Genomic DNA, 21,956 nt, shown 5'->3' with positions numbered 1-21,956 from the left:
CCACTCCTAGATGGGCCCGGTGTTTGTGTCGGCCACTAGGGTCGCTTATCTTACTCACACAGTCAGCTACCTCATTGCGCCTCTTTTTTTCTTTGCGTCATGTGCTGTTTGGGGAGGGTTTTTTGGAAGGGACATCCTGCGTGACACTGCAGTGCCACTCCTAGATGGGCCCGGTGTTTGTGTCGGCCACTAGGGTCGCTTATCTTACTCACACAGCGACCTCGGTGCAAATTTTAGGACTAAAAATAATATTGTGAGGTGTGAGGTATTCAGAATAGACTGAAAATGAGTGTAAATTATGGTTTTTGAGGTTAATAATACTTTGGGATCAAAATGACCCCCAAATTCTATGATTTAAGCTGTTTTTTAGGGTTTTTTGAAAAAAACACCCGAATCCAAAACACACCCGAATCCGACAAAAAAAATTCGGTGAGGTTTTGCCAAAACGCGGTCGAACCCAAAACACGGCCGCGGAACCGAACCCAAAACCAAAACACAAAACCCGAAAAATTTCCGGCGCTCATCTCTACTAAATTTACCAAAAAGTATGAGCGCCGGGAACCGCCGTGAAGCATCTAAGTTGCACCATGCATCTCATGTCATTGGGCAAAATAAGTCTAGGTTTATGTGGACACAACTGTATGTTTCTATATACAGTGTTCAACGTGTGCACATATGCCATACTATTACCTCTACTCAGGGCCGGCTCGAGTCATGTTCCTTAGGAGCAGCTGCGCGGGGCACCTGACTCCTAAGGGTGGCCATCAGCCGGCCTGTTAGTTAAGTCTTTGCGCCGGTTTGTCAGTCAATCAGCTCACGGACTGGCTGTGGCTCCTGATTGGCTGCCGGATCACAAGCTATGATTGCCTCAGGAACCGGTGCCTGACTTCACTTACCCAACGCCGGAGACTGGACCCTCAGCAGCGCCGGGAACAGCAGTGGCAGCATGTTATGTGTATATGGGACTGGGGGCAAATGTGTAACTGGCACTGGGGGCAAATGTGAATCTGACACTGGGGGGAAATCTGTATCTGATCTGTACCCTATAGACACCTACTGTGAACTATAGCAACCCAGATCAGTACTTTTACCTGGAGGACTTCTTTTTTTTTGCGGATCCACCGCCTACCTGCAATATCGAGGTGAGGGTCTCTTGCCAGCACTGATTGGGTAATATACTTCTGTTTGCTGGACAATATACCAGAGTGTCTGCATAATTCTAACTGTCTGCATCTAGTGACTATATGATCTAATTACTAAGCCTTGGCCAGAGATAAAGAAGACAGAGATAAAGTACCAGCCAATCAGCTCCTAACTGCCATGACAGGAGCTGATTGGCTGGTACTTTATCTCCATCCAAGGCTTAGTAAATAGACCCATAGGTCTTTAAATCCCTAAAGTGGCACCATTAGCCCACACATAAAGTGCACAAGGAGAATGAACTTTGCCATTAAATTCTCTTACAACTAGATCAGTCTATGGATTTTGTATTCCAGAAAAAAGATTTTAGATGAATTATATGCATGCAATTTATATGTCTAGTACTGATTTTAATATTAAATGATAAATTGTTTTACTAACCAAATGGCATTGTGTATAGTTTCGAATGACTAATTATGGTATATATATCCCTAGCTCTGTTCTCTTTTCAAATAACGTAATTTGAAACCACTCCCATGATATAATGATACAATTCTGTGAATCACAGCATCACACAGATGGGCTACTGTATTATGAAGCAATTTGCTCAGAGTCTGTGGAACTCCCCACAAATTTGTTAGTCTACCAGATGTTCCTGGAGGGTAGGTTAGAATGCTATAACTAGAGTACTAATGGATACTTTCTACGGGTGGTCTTCAGTATGCCGAATGTCGGGATCCCGGCGCCGGGATCCCGACACCCGGCATACCGACAGCTATTCTCCCTCGTGGGGGTCCACGAACCCCCTGGAGGGAGAGCCACCGTGCCCGCAGCGTGGCGAGCGCAGCGAACCCGCAAGGGGCTCCTTTGCGCTCGCCACACTGTCGGTATGCCGGCGGTCGGGCTCCCGGTGCCGGTATGCTGGTCGCCGGTAGCCCGGCCGCCGGCATACCATACTACACCCCTTTCTACAATATGGAAGCATACTTGTATTTATGATTTCAGTGCAAATAAGAGGTTCTAAAATGAACATGTGATCCTAGCAAACACTTTGCAGTGATTTCGCAAGTCACATCAATCATGAAAGGTTTGTTATCCTATTGTTGTTTACATAACATAATCTTTTATATGCAAAATACTGTGAACACTATAAAGACTGATTATAAATGGTAATAAAAATATAACTATAATCACTGAGTGGTTGCGCAAGAGGTAACATTAGGGATGCCCCAAATCCATATTTAATATGTAGCTGAATATTGAATTCTATTTGTGAATATACAGCCAAAATACCAACCTAAATCCTAATTTAGCTCCTTGTTACAAATCAGATCGAATTCAATCAATAAATAGTTAACTGAAAACTCTTTTATTTGGTTAAATCTTAATCTTAACTATTCTATGCATCCCTAACAAGTTTCTTACAATATAATACTAGGTGCTTCACTTATTGCATAACTATTTATAGCAGATGTGGAATTTCATAACTGTAGTCACTGGTTTTCAACTTCCTTTATGACAAAAATTTCTCAACCACTTCAAAAAGATCAGCATTTGAAGAAAGTCCTTCAAAGTCCAATAAGCTTGTGTCAACGTGAAAGTTGAAGAAATCATCATCAAAATCTTTTTCGCTTTTTTCATCCTGATCGTTGCCAAGTTCCTCTTGTTCCTCGCAAATGCTACTTTGTGAGGTAGGAATAATAACAATACGTGGGATTGTGGCATGAATGATCCAATCCAGGCCCCCACTTACATCATGACCCTTTAATTGTGTATTATTATCTTTAACAATGGATTGTAAGCCAATGGGATAGGTGACTGCTTTCAAGGAATTTGATACAAGAAGCTCTTGTGTGTTTCTTTTTTCTGATCTTCTAAATGAGTGCTCAAGTTTATGGACTGCAGGAAAAACCTGATTTAAAAAAAAAATTAAAATTTTCATAACTATAATATCTTATAGACAGTTTAAAAATGTATGTATGGACAAATGCACATTTAAAACTGGGAAGGTTACATTGGTATTTCATTATTATTTAATTTCTTTATAAAATTCCTATATTTCTTTTAATCAATATATTAATAAATATTAAGTTAACATTAATGAAATAATAACTAAACTGTTTAGTATTTACAATGCAACTGTACCACTTGAAAATTAAGATACTCATATTGTTGCTATAAAAGTTTCCTAATATAATTTCTAGTGAACTTGCACTATTGTTTATTGTTGATTCAGGGAAGATAATCTTTGCTGTAAATGAATCAGCTCTTCACAAACACTCATAACCTGATTCCACTGTAGCGTCGACACAGGATATTCCTGGGTCGGCACTATTCACATGTGCAGTGCCAGTGCTTGGAAATGACATAATTTCCGAGCTCTGCATCTCCCCTGAACTCCACCCAAAGCGGATCGGCAACCTGCAGGTTGGGAGGGCTGTCCATGAGGTTGTCTGTGGACAGCTGTCAATGGGGAGGGAGATATTACAGCCTCCTCCAACCCTTAAGAAGCGGGTAACAACTGCAACAGTACGGACCATATGGGGAGGCTGTAACATCTCCCTACCAAGTGGCAGCTGTCCACAGACACCATTGAGATCTTTTAAGTTTTGACCAATCACTGTGCTGTAAATGGGTACCGGGTCAGATGACCTGGGTTACCTGTTTACACTGCTCCTTAACTATGTGGGTTGGATTCCTGGGCAATTGGACTCTGTTTTTTTTAAAGGAGCTATTTCCAGTGAACAAAAACCCAGGTTGATGCGCGTTCATGTGCAAAAACCTGGGTTTTTGAAGGCAGTGGAAAAGGGGTATGAATCTCCAAAGAAGCAAAACATTCGACAGTCATACACTAAAAGGCAATCTTGGCTTAATATACAATGTATTACAATTTAGATGCTGTCTAGCAGATATTGCTTGGATATAGTAGTAAAAATGTAATAACCAAGTGTTAAGAAAAATAGTACATCAAAAGTCTAATTTGTAAAAATGCTTTTGTAAAGTTTAAGAATGACTTGAGTTAAAATATTCACAACAACAAAAAGCATATGAAGCGAATGAAGAAACGTCTAGAAATGGCCCTTATTGCTATATGAGCCATTGTTAAGCCTTCAATGTGTACCTTTTCTTCAGGTAAAGCATTACAGCTCCAGGCCTTCAACAGAATCTCTCCTTTCTGTTCCCGCTTTTGACTTGAGGAAAAAGAATGGCTTCTTTGAAAGCAGACTATCTGCTCGACATCACTCAATATCTGAATGTAAAATAAACATTGTATACAGTCACTGTTGTGTTTGCTTCAGCATAAAACATTTTTGTCTTCCTATCATTAATAATATATATTAACTTTCCAGTCTCAGGGTTAAGGATTTTAAAAGTTATAACTACTGTAAGTTGTTAATTGTAAAGCACCATGGAGTATAATGGCACTATACATGTTAATAAATTGGCACCTTGGAATACTGTGCCTTAATGATGGATGTAATTTAAATGTGTATATAAAATGGCATCACTTTTCGGGGTTGTGTAATTAGAATCTATTGTAAGCACAACAGAAAAGGGGATGATTGCTCCTAGTATATAATGTGGCTAAAGCACATAGAATATTTATATTAAATGAATTAAGAACCATAGTAAAAAGTAAAAAGTGCATACTGCATTCATGGTCCTCCAATATTCACTATGAATGCTCATTCACATTATCAGCAAATTGATGTAGAACTGGGGAGATTATATAGGGCAGGATGCAATTTCCTCGAAAATGCGGTCAAATCTTTGACCGAATTCCCCTTGTGCATTAAGCTCCAGAAAAGCAATATTTTCTGGAGCTTGTTCCCAATAGGCAATGCCATCTGTTGATTGCGTTGTCAAATAGAAGCATATAGGCTTGTTACCGCAGACTTCTCCAAGAGGAATCTATTAGGATACAATCCAGTGTCCCCATGGCTTGTGCATGTACTGGCTGATGGCTGCTCATGTGCAGAAGTCCTCACACTGCAAAGCTATCCTTTGCAGTTTTAATTGCAAATCTTCATGCATACTACGTTAATACCCGCTACTATGCATGCGATCAGTGACGAGATGTATCACATTTAAAATGTGTTGCTTGATACATCCCGGCCATAAATTTGTATAAAGATAAACATTTAAGTCTTTTAAGCATGGTATGATATTGTATCAGTTAAAGTAACTATCACTGCTTAAAGTAATACAATAACAATCTACTAAAAACTAGAGATGAGCGCCGGAAATTTTTCGGTTTTGTGTTTTGGTTTTGGGTTCGGTTCCGCGGCCGTGTTTTGGGTTCGACCGCGTTTTGGCAAAACCTCACCGAATTTTTTTTGTCGGATTCGGGTGTGTTTTGGATTCGGGTGTTTTTTTCAAAAAACCCTAAAAAACAGCTTAAATCATAGAATTTGGGGGTAATTTTGATCCCAAAGTATTATTAACCTCAAAAACCATAATTTACACTCATTTTCAGTCTATTCTGAATACCTCACACCTCACAATATTATTTTTAGTCCTAAAATTTGCACCGAGGTCGCTGTGTGAGTAAGATAAGCGACCCTAGTGGCCGACACAAACACCGGGCCCATCTAGGAGTGGCACTGCAGTGTCACGCAGGATGTCCCTTCCAAAAAACCCTCCCCAAACAGCACATGACGCAAAGAAAAAAAGAGGCGCAATGAGGTAGCTGACTGTGTGAGTAAGATAAGCGACCCTAGTGGCCGACACAAACACCGGGCCCATCTAGGAGTGGCACTGCAGTGTCACGCAGGATGTCCCTTCCAAAAAACCCTCCCCAAACAGCACATGACGCAAAGAAAAAAAGAGGCGCAATGAGGTAGCTGACTGTGTGAGTAAGATAAGCGACCCTAGTGGCCGACACAAACACCGGGCCCATCTAGGAGTGGCACTGCAGTGTCACGCAGGATGGCCCTTCCAAAAAACCCTCCCCAAACAGCACATGACGCAAAGAAAAAAAGAGGCGCAATGAGGTAGCTGACTGTGTGAGTAAGATAAGCGACCCTAGTGGCCGACACAAACACCGGGCCCATCTAGGAGTGGCACTGCAGTGTCACGCAGGATGGTCCTTCCAAAAAACCCTCCCCAAACAGCACATGACGCAAAGAAAAAAAGAGGCGCAATGAGGTAGCTGACTGTGTGAGTAAGATAAGCGACCCTAGTGGCCGACACAAACACCGGGCCCATCTAGGAGTGGCACTGCAGTGTCACGCAGGATGGCCCTTCCAAAAAACCCTCCCCAAACAGCACATGACGCAAAGAAAAAGAAAAGAAAAAAGAGGTGCAAGATGGAATTGTCCTTGGGCCCTCCCACCCACCCTTATGTTGTATAAACAGGACATGCACACTTTAACCAACCCATCATTTCAGTGACAGGGTCTGCCACACGACTGTGACTGATATGACGGGTTGGTTTGGACCCCCCCCAAAAAAGAAGCAATTAATCTCTCCTTGCACAAACTGGCTCTACAGAGGCAAGATGTCCACCTCATCATCATCCTCCGGTATATCACCGTGTACATCCCCCTCCTCACAGATTATCAATTCGTCCCCACTGGAATCCACCATCTCAGCTCCCTGTGTACTTTGTGGAGGCAATTGCTGCTGGTCAATGTCTCCGCGGAGGAATTGATTATAATTCATTTTAATGAACATCATCTTCTCCACATTTTCTGGATGTAACCTCGTACGCCGATTGCTGACAAGGTGAGCGGCGGCACTAAACATTCTTTCGGAGTACACACTTGTGGGAGGGCAACTTAGGTAGAATAAAGCCAGTTTGTGCAAGGGCCTCCAAATTGCCTCTTTTTCCTGCCAGTATAAGTACGGACTGTGTGACGTGCCTACTTGGATGCGGTCACTCATATAATCCTCCACCATTCTTTCAATGTTGAGAGAATCATATGCAGTGACAGTAGACGACATGTCCGTAATCGTTGTCAGGTCCTTCAGTCCGGACCAGATGTCAGCATCAGCAGTCGCTCCAGACTGCCCTGCATCACCGCCAGCGGGTGGGCTCGGAATTCTGAGCCTTTTCCTCGCACCCCCAGTTGCGGGAGAATGTGAAGGAGGAGATGTTGACAGGTCGCGTTCCGCTTGACTTGACAATTTTCTCACCAGCAGGTCTTTCAACCCCAGCAGACTTGTGTCTGCCGGAAAGAGAGATCCAAGGTAGGTTTTAAATCTAGGATCGAGCACGGTGGCCAAAATGTAGTGCTCTGATTTCAACAGATTGACCACCCGTGAATCCTTGTTAAGCGAATTAAGGGCTCCATCCACAAGTCCCACATGCCTAGCGGAATCGCTCCGTGTTAGCTCCTCCTTCAATGTCTCCAGCTTCTTCTGCAAAAGCCTGATGAGGGGAATGACCTGACTCAGGCTGGCAGTGTCTGAACTGACTTCACGTGTGGCAAGTTCAAAGGGCATCAGAACCTTGCACAACGTTGAAATCATTCTCCACTGCACTTGAGACAGGTGCATTCCACCTCCTATATCGTGCTCAATTGTATAGGCTTGAATGGCCTTTTGCTGCTACTCCAACCTCTGAAGCATATAGAGGGTTGAATTCCACCTCGTTACCACTTCTTGCTTCAGATGATGGCAGGGCAGGTTCAGTAGTTTTTGGTGGTGCTCCAGTCTTCTGTACGTGGTGCCTGTACGCCGAAAGTGTCCCGCAATTCTTCTGGCCACCGACAGCATCTCTTGCACGCCCCTGTCGTTTTTAAAAAAATTCTGCACCACCAAATTCAAGGTATGTGCAAAACATGGGACGTGCTGGAATTTGCCCATATTTAATGCACACACAATATTGCTGGCGTTGTCCGATGCCACAAATCCACAGGAGAGTCCAATTGGGGTAAGCCATTCCGCGATGATCTTCCTCAGTTGCCGTAAGAGGTTTTCAGCTGTGTGCGTATTCTGGAAAGCGGTGATACAAAGCGTAGCCTGCCTAGGAAAGAGTTGGCGTTTGCGAGATGCTGCTACTGGTGCCGCCGCTGCTGTTCTTGCGGCGGGAGTCCATACATCTACCCAGTGGGCTGTCACAGTCATATAGTCCTGACCCTGCCCTGCTCCACTTGTCCACATGTCCGTGGTTAAGTGGACATTGGGTACAACTGCATTTTTTAGGACACTGGTGAGTCTTTTTCTGACGTCCGTGTACATTCTCGGTATCGCCTGCCTAGAGAAGTGGAACCTAGATGGTATTTGGTAACGGGGGCACACTACCTCAATAAATTGTCTAGTTCCCTGTGAACTAACGGCGGATACCGGATGCACGTCTAACACCAACATAGTTGTCAAGGCCTCAGTTATCCGCTTTGCAGCAGGATGACTGCTGTGATATTTCATCTTCCTCGCAAAGGACTGTTGAACAGTCAATTGCTTACTGGAAGTAGTACAAGTGGGCTTACGACTTCCCCTCTGGGATGACCATCGACTCCCAGCAGCAACAACAGCAGCGCCAGCAGCAGTAGGCGTTACACGCAAGGATGCATCGGAGGAATCCCAGGCAGGAGAGGACTCGTCAGAATTGCCAGTGACATGGCCTGCAGGACTATTGGCATTCCTGGGGAAGGAGGAAATTGACACTGAGGGAGTTGGTGGGGTGGTTTGCGTGAGCTTGGTTACAAGAGGAAGGGATTTACTGGTCAGTGGACTGCTTCCGCTGTCGCCCAAAGTTTTTGAACTTGTCACTGACTTATTATGAATGCGCTGCAGGTGACGTATAACGGAGGATGTTCCGAGGTGGTTAACGTCCTTACCCCTACTTATTACAGCTTGACAAAGGGAACACACGGCTTGACAAATGTTGTCCGCATTTCTGGTGAAATACTTCCACACCGAAGAGCTGATTTTTTTGGTATTTTCACCAGGCATGTCAACGGCCATATTCCTCCCACGGACAACAGGTGTCTCCCCGGGTGCCTGACTTAAACAAACCACCTCACCAACAGAATCCTCCTGGTCAATTTCCTCCCCAGCGCCAGCAACACCCATATCCTCCTCATCCTGGTGTACTTCAACACTGACATCTTCAATCTGACTATCAGGAACTGGACTGCGGGTGCTCCTTCCAGCACTTGCAGGGGGCGTGCAAATGGTGGAAGGCGCATGCTCTTCACGTCCAGTGTTGGGAAGGTCAGGCATCGCAACCGACACAATTGGACTCTCCTTGTGGATTTGGGATTTCGAAGAACGCACAGTTCTTTGCGGTGCTTTTGCCAGCTTGAGTCTTTTCAGTTTTCTAGCGAGAGGCTGAGTGCTTCCATCCTCATGTGAAGCTGAACCACTAGCCATGAACATAGGCCAGGGCCTCAGCCGTTCCTTGCCACTCCGTGTGGTAAATGGCATATTGGCAAGTTTACGCTTCTCCTCCGACAATTTTATTTTAGGTTTTGGAGTCCTTTTTTTACTGATATTTGGTGTTTTGGATTTGACATGCTCTGTACTATGACATTGGGCATCGGCCTTGGCAGACGACGTTGCTGGCATTTCATCGTCTCGGCCATGACTAGTGGCAGCAGCTTCAGCACGAGGTGGAAGTGGATCTTGATCTTTCCCTAATTTTGGAACCTCAACATTTTTGTTCTCCATATTTTAATAGGCACAACTAAAAGGCACCTCAGGTAAACAATGGAGATGGATGGATACTAGTATACAATTATGGACGGACTGCCGAGTGCCGACACAGAGGTAGCTACAGCCGTGAACTACCGTACTGTGTCTGCTGCTAATATAGACTGGTTGATAAAGAGATGTCGTAGTATGTATGTATGAAGAAGAAAGAAAAAAAAACCACGGTTAGGTGGTATACAATTATGGACGGACTGCCGAGTGCCGACACAGAGGTAGCCACAGCCGTGAACTACCGTACTGTACTGTGTCTGCTGCTAATATAGACTGGTTGATAATGAGATGTAGTATGTATAAAGAAGAAAGAAAAAAAAAACCACGGGTAGGTGGTATACAATTATGGACGGACTGCCGAGTGCCGACACAGAGGTAGCTGCAGCCGTGGACTACCGTACTGTGTCTGCTGCTAATATAGACTGGTTGATAATGAGATGTAGTATGTATAAAGAAGAAAGAAAAAAAAACCACGGGTAGGTGGTATACAATTATGGACGGACTGCCGAGTGCCGACACAGAGGTAGCTACAGCCGTGGACTACCGTACTGTGTCTGCTGCTAATATAGACTGGTTGATAATGAGATGTAGTATGTATAAAGAAGAAAGAAAAAAAAACCACGGGTAGGTGGTATACAATTATGGATGGACTGCCGAGTGCCGACACAGAGGTAGCTACAGCCGTGGACTACCGTACTGTGTCTGCTGCTAATATAGACTGGTTGATAATGAGATGTAGTATGTATAAAGATGAAAGAAAAAAAAAACCACGGGTAGGTGGTATACAATTATGGACGGACTGCCGAGTGCCGACACAGAGGTAGCTACAGCCGTGGACTACCGTACTGTGTCTGCTGCTAATATAGACTGGTTGATAATGAGATGTAGTATGTATAAAGAAGAAAGAAAAAAAAAAACCACGGGTAGGTGGTATACAATTATGGACGGACTGCCGAGTGCCGACACAGAGGTAGCTACAGCCGTGGACTACCGTACTGTACTGTGTCTGCTGCTAATATAGACTGGATGATAATGAGATGTAGTATGTATAAAGAAGAAAGAAAAAAAAACCACGGGTAGGTGGTATACAATTATGGACGGACTGCCGAGTGCCGACACAGAGGTAGCTACAGCCGTGGACTACCGTACTGTACTGTGTCTGCTGCTAATATAGACTGGTTGATAAAGAGATGTAGTATGTATGTATAAAGAAGAAAGAAAAAAAAACCACGGGTAGGTGGTATACAATTATGGATGGACTGCCGAGTGCCGACACAGAGGTAGCTACAGCCGTGGACTACTGTACTGTGTCTGCTGCTAATATAGACTGGTTGATAAAGAGATGTAGTATGTATGTATAAAGAAGAAAGAAAAAAAAACCACGGGTAGGTGGTATACAATTATGGACGGACTGCCGAGTGCCGACACAGAGGTAGCTACAGCCGTGGACTACCGTACTGTACTGTGTCTGCTGCTAATATAGACTGGTTGATAAAGAGATGTAGTATGTATGTATAAAGAAGAAAGAAAAAAAAACCACGGGTAGGTGGTATACAATTATGGATGGACTGCCGAGTGCCGACACAGAGGTAGCTACAGCCGTGGACTACTGTACTGTGTCTGCTGCTAATATAGACTGGTTGATAAAGAGATGTAGTATGTATGTATAAAGAAGAAAGAAAAAAAAAACACGGGTAGGTGGTGTACAATTATGGACGGACTGCCGAGTGCCGACACAGAGGTAGCTACAGCCGTGGACTACCGTACTGTACTGTGTCTGCTGCTAATATAGACTGGTTGATAAAGAGATGTAGTATGTATGTATAAAGAAGAAAGAAAAAAAAACCACGGGTAGGTGGTATACAATTATGGATGGACTGCCGAGTGCCGACACAGAGGTAGCTACAGCCGTGGACTACTGTACTGTGTCTGCTGCTAATATAGACTGGTTGATAAAGAGATGTAGTATGTATGTATAAAGAAGAAAGAAAAAAAAACCACGGGTAGGTGGTATACAATTATGGACGGACTGCCGAGTGCCGACACAGAGGTAGCTACAGCCGTGGACTACCGTACTGTACTGTGTCTGCTGCTAATATAGACTGGTTGATAAAGAGATGTAGTATGTATGTATAAAGAAGAAAGAAAAAAAAACCACGGGTAGGTGGTATACAATTATGGATGGACTGCCGAGTGCCGACACAGAGGTAGCTACAGCCGTGGACTACTGTACTGTGTCTGCTGCTAATATAGACTGGTTGATAAAGAGATGTAGTATGTATGTATAAAGAAGAAAGAAAAAAAAAACACGGGTAGGTGGTGTACAATTATGGACGGACTGCCGAGTGCCGACACAGAGGTAGCTACAGCCGTGGACTACCGTACTGTACTGTGTCTGCTGCTAATATAGACTGGTTGATAAAGAGATGTAGTATGTATGTATAAAGAAGAAAGAAAAAAAAACCACGGGTAGGTGGTATACAATTATGGATGGACTGCCGAGTGCCGACACAGAGGTAGCTACAGCCGTGGACTACTGTACTGTGTCTGCTGCTAATATAGACTGGTTGATAAAGAGATGTAGTATGTATGTATAAAGAAGAAAGAAAAAAAACCACGGGTAGGTGGTATACAATTATGGATGGACTGCCGAGTGCCGACACAGAGGTAGCTACAGCCGTGAACTACCGTACTGTGTCTGCTGTGACTGGATGATAAATAATGATATAAAAAATATATATATATCACTACTGCAGCCGGACAGGTATATATTATATAATGACGGACCTGCTGGACACTGTCTGTCAGCAGAATGAGTTTTTTATAGAATAAAAAAAAAAACACCACACAAGTCACACGACGAGTGTTTAACTTTTTCAGGCAATCACAATATAGTATACTACTAACTATACTGGTGGTCAGTGTGGTCAGGTCACTGGTCAGTCACACTGGCAGTGGCACTCCTGCAGCAAAAGTGTGCACTGTTTAATTTTAATAATATGTACTCCTGGCTCCTGCTATAACCTATAACTGGCACTGCTCCCCAGTCTCCCCCACAATTATAAGCTGTGTGAGCACAGTCAGATATATACATAGATGATGCAGCACACTGGGCTGAGCAGTGCACACAGATATGGTATGTGACTGAGTCACTGTGTATCGTTTTTTTCAGGCAGAGAACGGATTATATTAAATAAAACTGCACTGTCTGGTGGTCACTGTGGTCAGTCACTACCAAACTCTGCACTCTCTACAGTACTCCTAAGCTCCAGTAAATCAAGTGTCTCTGTCTCAAATCAATCTCACTCTCTCTCTTCTAATCTAAATGGAGAGGACGGCAGCCACGTCCTCTCCCTATCAATCTCAATGCACGTGTGAAAATGGCGGCGACGCGCGGCTCCTTATATAGAATCCGAGTCTCGTGAGAATCCGACAGCGTCATGATGACGTTCGGGCGCGCTCGGGTTAACCGAGCAAGGCGGGAAGATCCGAGTCGCTCGGACCCGTGAAAAAAAACATGAAGTTCGGGCGGGTTCGGATTCCGAGGAACCGAACCCGCTCATTTCTACTAAAAACTAGAGATGAGCGGGTTCGGTTTCTCTGAATCCGAACCCGCACGAACTTCATGTTTTTTTTCACGGGTCCGAGCGACTCGGATCTTCCCGCCTTGCTCGGTTAACCCGAGCGCGCCCGAACGTCATCATGACGCTGTCGGATTCTCGCGAGACTCGGATTCTATATAAGGAGCCGCGCGTCGCCTCCATTTTCACATGTGCATTGAAATTGATAGGGAGAGGACGTGGCTGGCGTCCTCTCCATTTAGATTAGGAGAGAGAGAGAGAGATTGACCTGAGGCTGATACTGTAGAAGAGAGTGCAGAGTTTAGTGACTGACCACAGTGACCACCAGCAGTGCAGTTGTTTTATTTAATATATCTGTTCTCTGCCTGAAAAAAACGGTACACACAGTGACTCAGTCACATACCATATCTGTGTGCACTGCTCAGCCCAGTGTGCTGCATGCCTGCATCATCTATGTATATATTATATATCTGACTGTGCTCAGCTCACACAGCTTATAATTGTGGGGGAGACTGGGGAGCACTGCAGTGCCAGTTATAGGTTATAGCAGGAGCCAGGAGTACATATTATATTAAAATTAAACAGTGCACACTTTTGCTGCAGGAGTGCCACTGCCAGTGTGACTGACCAGTGACCTGACCACACTGACCACCAGTATAGTTAGTAGTATACTATATTGTGATTGCCTGAAAAAGTTAAACACTCGTCGTGTGACTTCACTTGTGTGGTGTTTTTTTTTTATTCTATAAAAAACTCATTCTGCTGACAGACAGTGTCCAGCAGGTCCGTCATTATATAATATATATACCTGTCCGGCTGCAGTAGTGATATATATATATTTTTTATATCATTATTTATCATCCAGTCGCAGCAGACACAGTACGGTAGTTCACGGCTGTAGCTACCTCTGTGTCGGCACTCGGCAGTCCATCCATAATTGTATACCACCTACCCGTGGTTTTTTTTTCTTTCTTCTTTATACATACATACTACGACATCTCTTTATCAACCAGTCTATATTAGCAGCAGACACAGTACAGTACGGTAGTTCACGGCTGTGGCTACCTCTGTGTCGGCACTCGGCAGTCCGTCCATAATTGTATACCACCTAACCGTGGTTTTTTTTTCTTTCTTCTTTATACATACATACTACGACATCTCTTTATCAACCAGTCTATATTAGCAGCAGACACAGTACAGTACGGTAGTTCACGGCTGTGGCTACCTCTGTGTCGGCACTCGGCAGTCCGTCCATAATTGTATACCACCTAACCGTGGTTTTTTTTTCTTTCTTCTTCATACATACATACTACGACATCTCTTTATCAACCAGTCTATATTAGCAGCAGACACAGTACAGTACGGTAGTTCACGGCTGTGGCTACCTCTGTGTCGGCACTCGGAAGTCCGTCCATAATTGTATACCACCTAACCGTGGTTTTTTTTTCTTTCTTCTTTATACATACATACTACGACATCTCTTTATCAACCAGTCTATATTAGCAGCAGACACAGTACAGTACGGTAGTTCACGGCTGTGGCTACCTCTGTGTTGGCACTCGGCAGTCCGTCCATAATTGTATACCACCTAACCGTGGTTTTTTTTTCTTTCTTCTTCATACATACATACTACGACATCTCTTTATCAACCAGTCTATATTAGCAGCAGACACAGTACAGTACGGTAGTTCACGGCTGTGGCTACCTCTGTGTCGGCACTCGGCAGTCCGTCCATAATTGTATACCACCTAACCGTGGTTTTTTTTTCTTTCTTCTTTATACATACATACTACGACATCTCTTTATCAACCAGTCTATATTAGCAGCAGACACAGTACAGTACGGTAGTTCACGGCTGTGGCTACCTCTGTGTCGGCACTCGGCAGTCCGTCCATAATTGTATACCACCTAACCGTGGTTTTTTTTCTTTCTTCTTCATACATACATACTACGACATCTCTTTATCAACCAGTCTATATTAGCAGCAGACACAGTACAGTACGGTAGTTCACGGCTGTGGCTACCTCTGTGTCGGCACTCGGCAGTCCGTCCATAATTGTATACCACCTAACCGTGGTTTTTTTTTCTTTCTTCTTCATACATACATACTACGACATCTCTTTATCAACCAGTCTATATTAGCAGCAGACACAGTACAGTACGGTAGTTCACGGCTGTGGCTACCTCTGTGTCGGCACTCGGCAGTCCATCCATAATTGTATACCACCTAACCGTGTTTTTTTTTTTTTCTTCTTTATACATACATACTACGACATCTCTTTATCAACCAGTCTATATTAGCAGCAGACACAGTACAGTACGGTAGTTCACGGCTGTGGCTACCTCTGTGTCGGCACTCGGCAGTCCGTCCATAATTGTATACCACCTAACCGTGGTTTTTTTTTATTTCTTCTTCATACATACATACTACGACATCTCTTTATCAACCAGTCTATATTAGCAGCAGACACAGTACAGTACGGTAGTTCACGGCTGTGGCTACCTCTGTGTCGGCACTCGGCAGTCCGTCCATAATTGTATACCACCTAACCGTGGTTTTTTTTTCTTTCTTCTTTATACATACATACTACGACATCTCTTTATCAACCAGTCTATATTAGCAGCAGACACAGTACAGTACGGTAGTTCACGGCTGTGGCTACCTCTGTGTCGGCACTCGGCAGTCCGTCCATAATTGTATACCACCTAACCGTGGTTTTTTTTTCTTTCTTCTTCATACATACATACTACGACATCTCTTTATCAACCAGTCTATATTAGCAGCAGACACAGTACAGTACGGTAGTTCACGGCTGTGGCTACCTCTGTGTCGGCACTCGGCAGTCCGTCCATAATTGTATACCACCTAACCGTGGTTTTTTTTTCTTTCTTCTTTATACATACATACTACGACATCTCTTTATCAACCAGTCTATATTAGCAGCAGACACAGTACAGTACGGTAGTTCACGGCTGTGGCTACCTCTGTGTCGGCACTCGGCAGTCCGTCCATAATTGTATACCACCTAACCGTGGTTTTTTTTTCTTTCTTCTTCATACATACATACTACGACATCTCTTTATCAACCAGTCTATATTAGCAGCAGACACAGTACAGTACGGTAGTTCACGGCTGTGGCTACCTCTGTGTCGGCACTCGGCAGTCCGTCCATAATTGTATACCACCTTCCCGTGGTTTTTTTTTCTTTCTTCTTTATACATACATACTACTACATCTCTTTATCAACCAGTCTATATTAGCAGCAGACACAGTACAGTACGGTAGTTCACGGCTGTGGCTACCTCTGTGTCGGCACTCGGCAGTCCGTCCATAATTGTATACCACCTACCCGTGGTTTTTTTTTCTTTCTTCTTCATACATACATACTACGACATCTCTTTATCAACCAGTCTATATTAGCAGCAGACACAGTACAGTACGGTAGTTCACGGCTGTGGCTACCTCTGTGTCGGCACTCGGCAGTCCGTCCATAATTGTATACCACCTAACCGTGGTTTTTTTTCTTTCTTCTTCATACATACATACTACGACATCTCTTTATCAACCAGTCTATATTAGCAGCAGACACAGTACGGTAGTTCACGGCTGTAGCTACCTCTGTGTCGGCACTCGGCAGTCCGTCCATAATTGTATACTAGTATCCATCCATCTCCATTGTTTACCTGAGGTGCCTTTTAGTTGTGCCTATTAAAATATGGAGAACAAAAATGTTGAGGTTCCAAAATTAGGGAAAGATCAAGATCCACTTCCACCTCGTGCTGAAGCTGCTGCCACTAGTCATGGCCGAGACGATGAAATGCCAGCAACGTCGTCTGCCAAGGCCGATGCCCAATGTCATAGTACAGAGCATGTCAAATCCAAAACACCAAATATCAGTAAAAAAAGGACTCCAAAACCTAAAATAAAATTGTCGGAGGAGAAGCGTAAACTTGCCAATATGCCATTTACCACACGGAGTGGCAAGGAACGGCTGAGGCCCTGGCCTATGTTCATGGCTAGTGGTTCAGCTTCACATGAGGATGGAGGCACTCAGCCTCTCGCTAGAAAAATGAAAAGACTCAAGCTGGCAAAAGCAGTAGCACCGCAAAGAACTGTGCGTTCTTCGAAATCCCAAATCCACAAGGAGAGTCCAATTGTGTCGGTTGCGATGCCTGACCTTCCCAACACTGGACGTGAAGAGCATGCGCCTTCCACCATTTGCACGCCCCCTGCAAGTGCTGGAAGGAGCACCCGCAGTCCAGTTCCTGATAGTCAGATTGAAGATGTCAGTGTTGAAGTACACCAGGATGAGGAGGATATGGGTGTTGCTGGCGCTGGGGAGGAAATTGACCAGGAGGATTCTGATGGTGAGGTGGTTTGTTTAAGTCAGGCACCCGGGGAGACACCTGTTGTCCGTGGGAGGAATATGGCCGTTGACATGCCTGGTGAAAATACCAAAAAAATCAGCTCTTCGGTGTGGAACTATTTCAACAGAAATGCGGACAACAGGTGTCAAGCCGTGTGTTCCCTTTGTCAAGCTGTAATAAGTAGGGGTAAGGACGTTAACCACCTCGGAACATCCTCCCTTATACGTCACCTGCAGCGCATTCATAATAAGTCAGTGACAAGTTCAAAAACTTTGGGTGACAGCGGAAGCAGTCCACTGACCAGTAAATCCCTTCCTCTTGTAACCAAGCTCACGCAAACCACCCCACCAACTCCCTCAGTGTCAATTTCCTCCTTCCCCAGGAATGCCAATAGTCCTGCAGGCAATGTCACTGGCAATTCTGACGAGTCCTCTCCTGCCTGGGATTCCTCCGATGCATCCTTGCGTGTAACGCCTACTGCTGCTGGCGCTGCTGTTGTTGCTGCTGGGAGTCGATGGTCATCCCAGAGGGGAAGTCGTAAGACCACTTTTACTACTTCCACCAAGCAATTGACTGTCCAACAGTCCTTTGCGAGGAAGATGAAATATCACAGCAGTCATCCTACTGCAAAGCGGATAACTGAGGCCTTGGCATCCTGGGTGGTGAGAACCGTGGTTCCGGTATCCATAATTACTGCAGAGCCAACTAGAGACTTGTTGGAGGTACTGTGTCCCCGGTACCAAATACCATCTAGGTTCCATTTCTCTAGGCAGGCGATACCGAAAATTTACACAGACCTCAGAAAAAGAGTCACCAGTGTCCTAAAAAATGCAGCTGTACCCAATGTCCACTTAACCACGGACATGTGGACAAGTGGAGCAGGGCAGGGTCAGGACTATATGACTGTGACAGCCCACTGGGTAGATGTATGGACTCCCGCCGCAAGAACAGCAGCGGCGGCACCAGTAGCAGCATCTCGCAAACGCCAACTCTTTCCTAGGCAGGCTACGCTTTGTATCACCGGTTTCCAGAATACGCACACAGCTGAAAACCTCTTACGGCAACTGAGGAAGATCATCGCGGAATGGCTTACCCCAATTGGACTCTCCTGTGGATTTGTGGCATCGGACAACGCCAGCAATATTGTGTGTGCATTAAATATGGGCAAATTCCAGCACGTCCCATGTTTTGCACATACCTTGAATTTGGTGGTGCAGAATTATTTAAAAAACGACAGGGGCGTGCAAGAGATGCTGTCGGTGGCCAGAAAAATTGCGGGACACTTTCGGCGTACAGGCACCACATACAGAAGACTGGAGCACCACCAAAAACTACTGAACCTGCCCTGCCATCATCTGAAGCAAGAAGTGGTAACGAGGTGGAATTCAACCCTCTATATGCTTCAGAGGTTGGAGGAGCAGCAAAAGGCCATTCAAGCCTATACAATTGAGCACGATATAGGAGGTGGAATGCACCTGTCTCAAGCGCAGTGGAGAATGATTTCAACGTTGTGCAAGGTTCTGATGCCCTTTGAACTTGCCACACGTGAAGTCAGTTCAGACACTGCCAGCCTGAGTCAGGTCATTCCCCTCATCAGGCTTTTGCAGAAGAAGCTGGAGACATTGAAGGAGGAGCTAACACGGAGCGATTCCGCTAGGCATGTGGGACTTGTGGATGGAGCCCTTAATTCGCTTAACAAGGATTCACGGGTGGTCAATCTGTTGAAATCAGAGCACTACATTTTGGCCACCGTGCTCGATCCTAGATTTAAAGCCTACCTTGGATCTCTCTTTCCGGCAGACACAAGTCTGCTGGGGTTGAAAGACCTGCTGGTGAGAAAATTGTCAAGTCAAGCGGAACGCGACCTGTCAACATCTCCTCCTTCACATTCTCCCGCAACTGGGGGTGCGAGGAAAAGGCTCAGAATTCCGAGCCCACCCGCTGGCGGTGATGCAGGGCAGTCTGGAGCGACTGCTGATGCTGACATCTGGTCCGGACTGAAGGACCTGACAACGATTACGGACATGTCGTCTACTGTCACTGCATATGATTCTCTCACCATTGAAAGAATGGTGGAGGATTATATGAGTGACCGCATCCAAGTAGGCACGTCACACAGTCCATACTTATACTGGCAGGAAAAAGAGGCAATTTGGAGGCCATTGCACAAACTGGCTTTATTCTACCTAAGTTGCCCTCCCACAAGTGTGTACTCCGAAAGAGTGTTTAGTGCCGCCGCTCACCTTGTCAGCAATCGGCGTACGAGGTTACATCCAGAAAATGTGGAGAAGATGATGTTCATTAAAATGAATTATAATCAATTCCTCCGCGGAGACATTGACCAGCAGCAATTGCCTCCACAAAGTACACAGGGAGCTGAGATGGTGGATTCCAGTGGGGACGAATTGATAATCTGTGAGGAGGGGGATGTACACGGTGATATATCGGAGGGTGATGATGAGGTGGACATCTTGCCTCTGTAGAGCCAGTTTGTGCAAGGAGGGATTAATTGCTTCTTTTTTGGGGGGGGGTCCAAACCAACCCGTCATATCAGTCACAGTCGTGTGGCAGACCCTGTCACTGAAATGATGGGTTGGTTAAAGTGTGCATGTCCTGTTTTGTTTATACAACATAAGGGTGGGTGGGAGGGCCCAAGGACAATTCCATCTTGCACCTCTTTTTTCTTTTCTTTTTCTTTGCGTCATGTGCTGTTTGGGGAGGGTTTTTTGGAAGGGACATCCTGCGTGACACTGCAGTGCCACTCCTAAATGGGCCCGGTGTTTGTGTCGGCCACTAGGGTCGCTAATCTTACTCACACAGTCAGCTACCTCATTGCGCCTCTTTTTTTCTTTGCGTCATGTGCTGATTGGGGAGGGTTTTTTGGAAGGGACATCCTGCGTGACACTGCAGTGCCACTCCTAAATGGGCCCGGTGTTTGTGTCGGCCACTGGGGTCGCTAATCTTACTCACACAGTCAGCTACCTCATTGCGCCTCTTTTTTTCTTTGCGTCATGTGCTGATTGGGGAGGGTTTTTTGGAAGGGACATCCTGCGTGACACTGCAGTGCCACTCCTAAATGGGCCCGGTGTTTGTGTCGGCCACTAGGGTCGCTAATCTTACTCACACAGTCAGCTACCTCATTGCGCCTCTTTTTTTCTTTGCGTCATGTGCTGATTGGGGAGGGTTTTTTGGAAGGGACATCCTGCGTGACACTGCAGTGCCACTCCTAAATGGGCCCGGTGTTTGTGTCGGCCACTAGGGTCGCTTATCTTACTCACACAGTCAGCTACCTCATTGCGCCTCTTTTTTTCTTTGCGTCATGTGCTGATTGGGGAGGGTTTTTTGGAAGGGACATCCTGCGTGACACTGCAGTGCCACTCCTAGATGGGCCAGGTGTTTGTGTCGGCCACTAGTGTCGCTTAGCTTAGTCATCCAGCGACCTTGGTGCAAATTTTAGGACTAAAAATAATATTGTGAGGTGTGAGGTATTCAGAATAGACTGAAAATGAGTGGAAATTATGGTTTTTGAGGTTAATAATAATATGGGATCAAAATGACCCCCAAATTCTATGATTTAAGCTGTTTTTTAGTGTTTTTTTAAAAAAACACCCGAATCCAAAACACACCCGAATCCGACAAAAAAAATTCGGTGAGGTTTTGCCAAAACGCGGTCGAACCCAAAACACGGCCGCGGAACCGAACCCAAAACCAAAACACAAAACCCGAAAAATTTCAGGCGCTCATCTCTACTAAAAACATGACTTTAGATATAAACTTAAGCAAGAAGATGGCCTGCAGTATAATGTCTAACTCAGTGCTTGATATTGTTTTGCAAAATATTACAATCAGGGGCAAAAGCATGATTTCTGGAGGGGGGGGGGGGTTCCAAATGCAATCCACTATATCCCACTTTGCGGAACATTGGAGCAAGTGTGTGAGTCTGGGGGAGCAGTAGAAGAACCCAGTATCAACCCTGGACATCAATGTACACATTGGTCTTTTTATACACTGGATTGTGTATGGAATACAGTATTAATATTTCTCATATGTCCTAGAGGATGCTGGGGATGCTTCAAGAACCATGGGTACAGACGGGATCCGCAGGGGACATGGGCACTTTAAGACATTAAAAGGGGTGTGAACTGGCTCCTCCCTCTATGCCCCTCCTCCAGACTCCAGTTAGATTCTGTGCCCAGTGAGACTGGATGCACACTGAGG

At 45.0% G+C, this 21,956-nt stretch overlaps 1 protein-coding gene across 1 annotated transcript in view; it reads right to left on the bottom strand.

Annotated features, from left to right (window-relative positions):
• Positions 1–2,551: 2,551 nt before the first annotated feature.
• LOC135049749 (melanopsin-B-like) overlaps positions 2,552–21,956 on the bottom strand; it is a 171,295-nt gene continuing 151,890 nt past the window's right edge. Inside the window, exons 9-10 of the mRNA XM_063955664.1 lie at positions 4,262–4,390; positions 2,552–3,052 (exon numbers count right to left, since the gene is read on the bottom strand). Coding sequence (XP_063811734.1) covers positions 2,654–3,052; positions 4,262–4,390 — 528 coding nt within the window. The 3' untranslated portion in view covers positions 2,552–2,653. The remainder of the gene's footprint in view (positions 3,053–4,261; positions 4,391–21,956) is intronic.

Source organism: Pseudophryne corroboree, chromosome 1, assembly GCF_028390025.1.
Source record: "Pseudophryne corroboree isolate aPseCor3 chromosome 1, aPseCor3.hap2, whole genome shotgun sequence".
NCBI classification, from domain to species: Eukaryota; Metazoa; Chordata; class Amphibia; order Anura; family Myobatrachidae; genus Pseudophryne; species Pseudophryne corroboree.
This window is presented reverse-complemented; position numbering and strand designations above follow the sequence as displayed.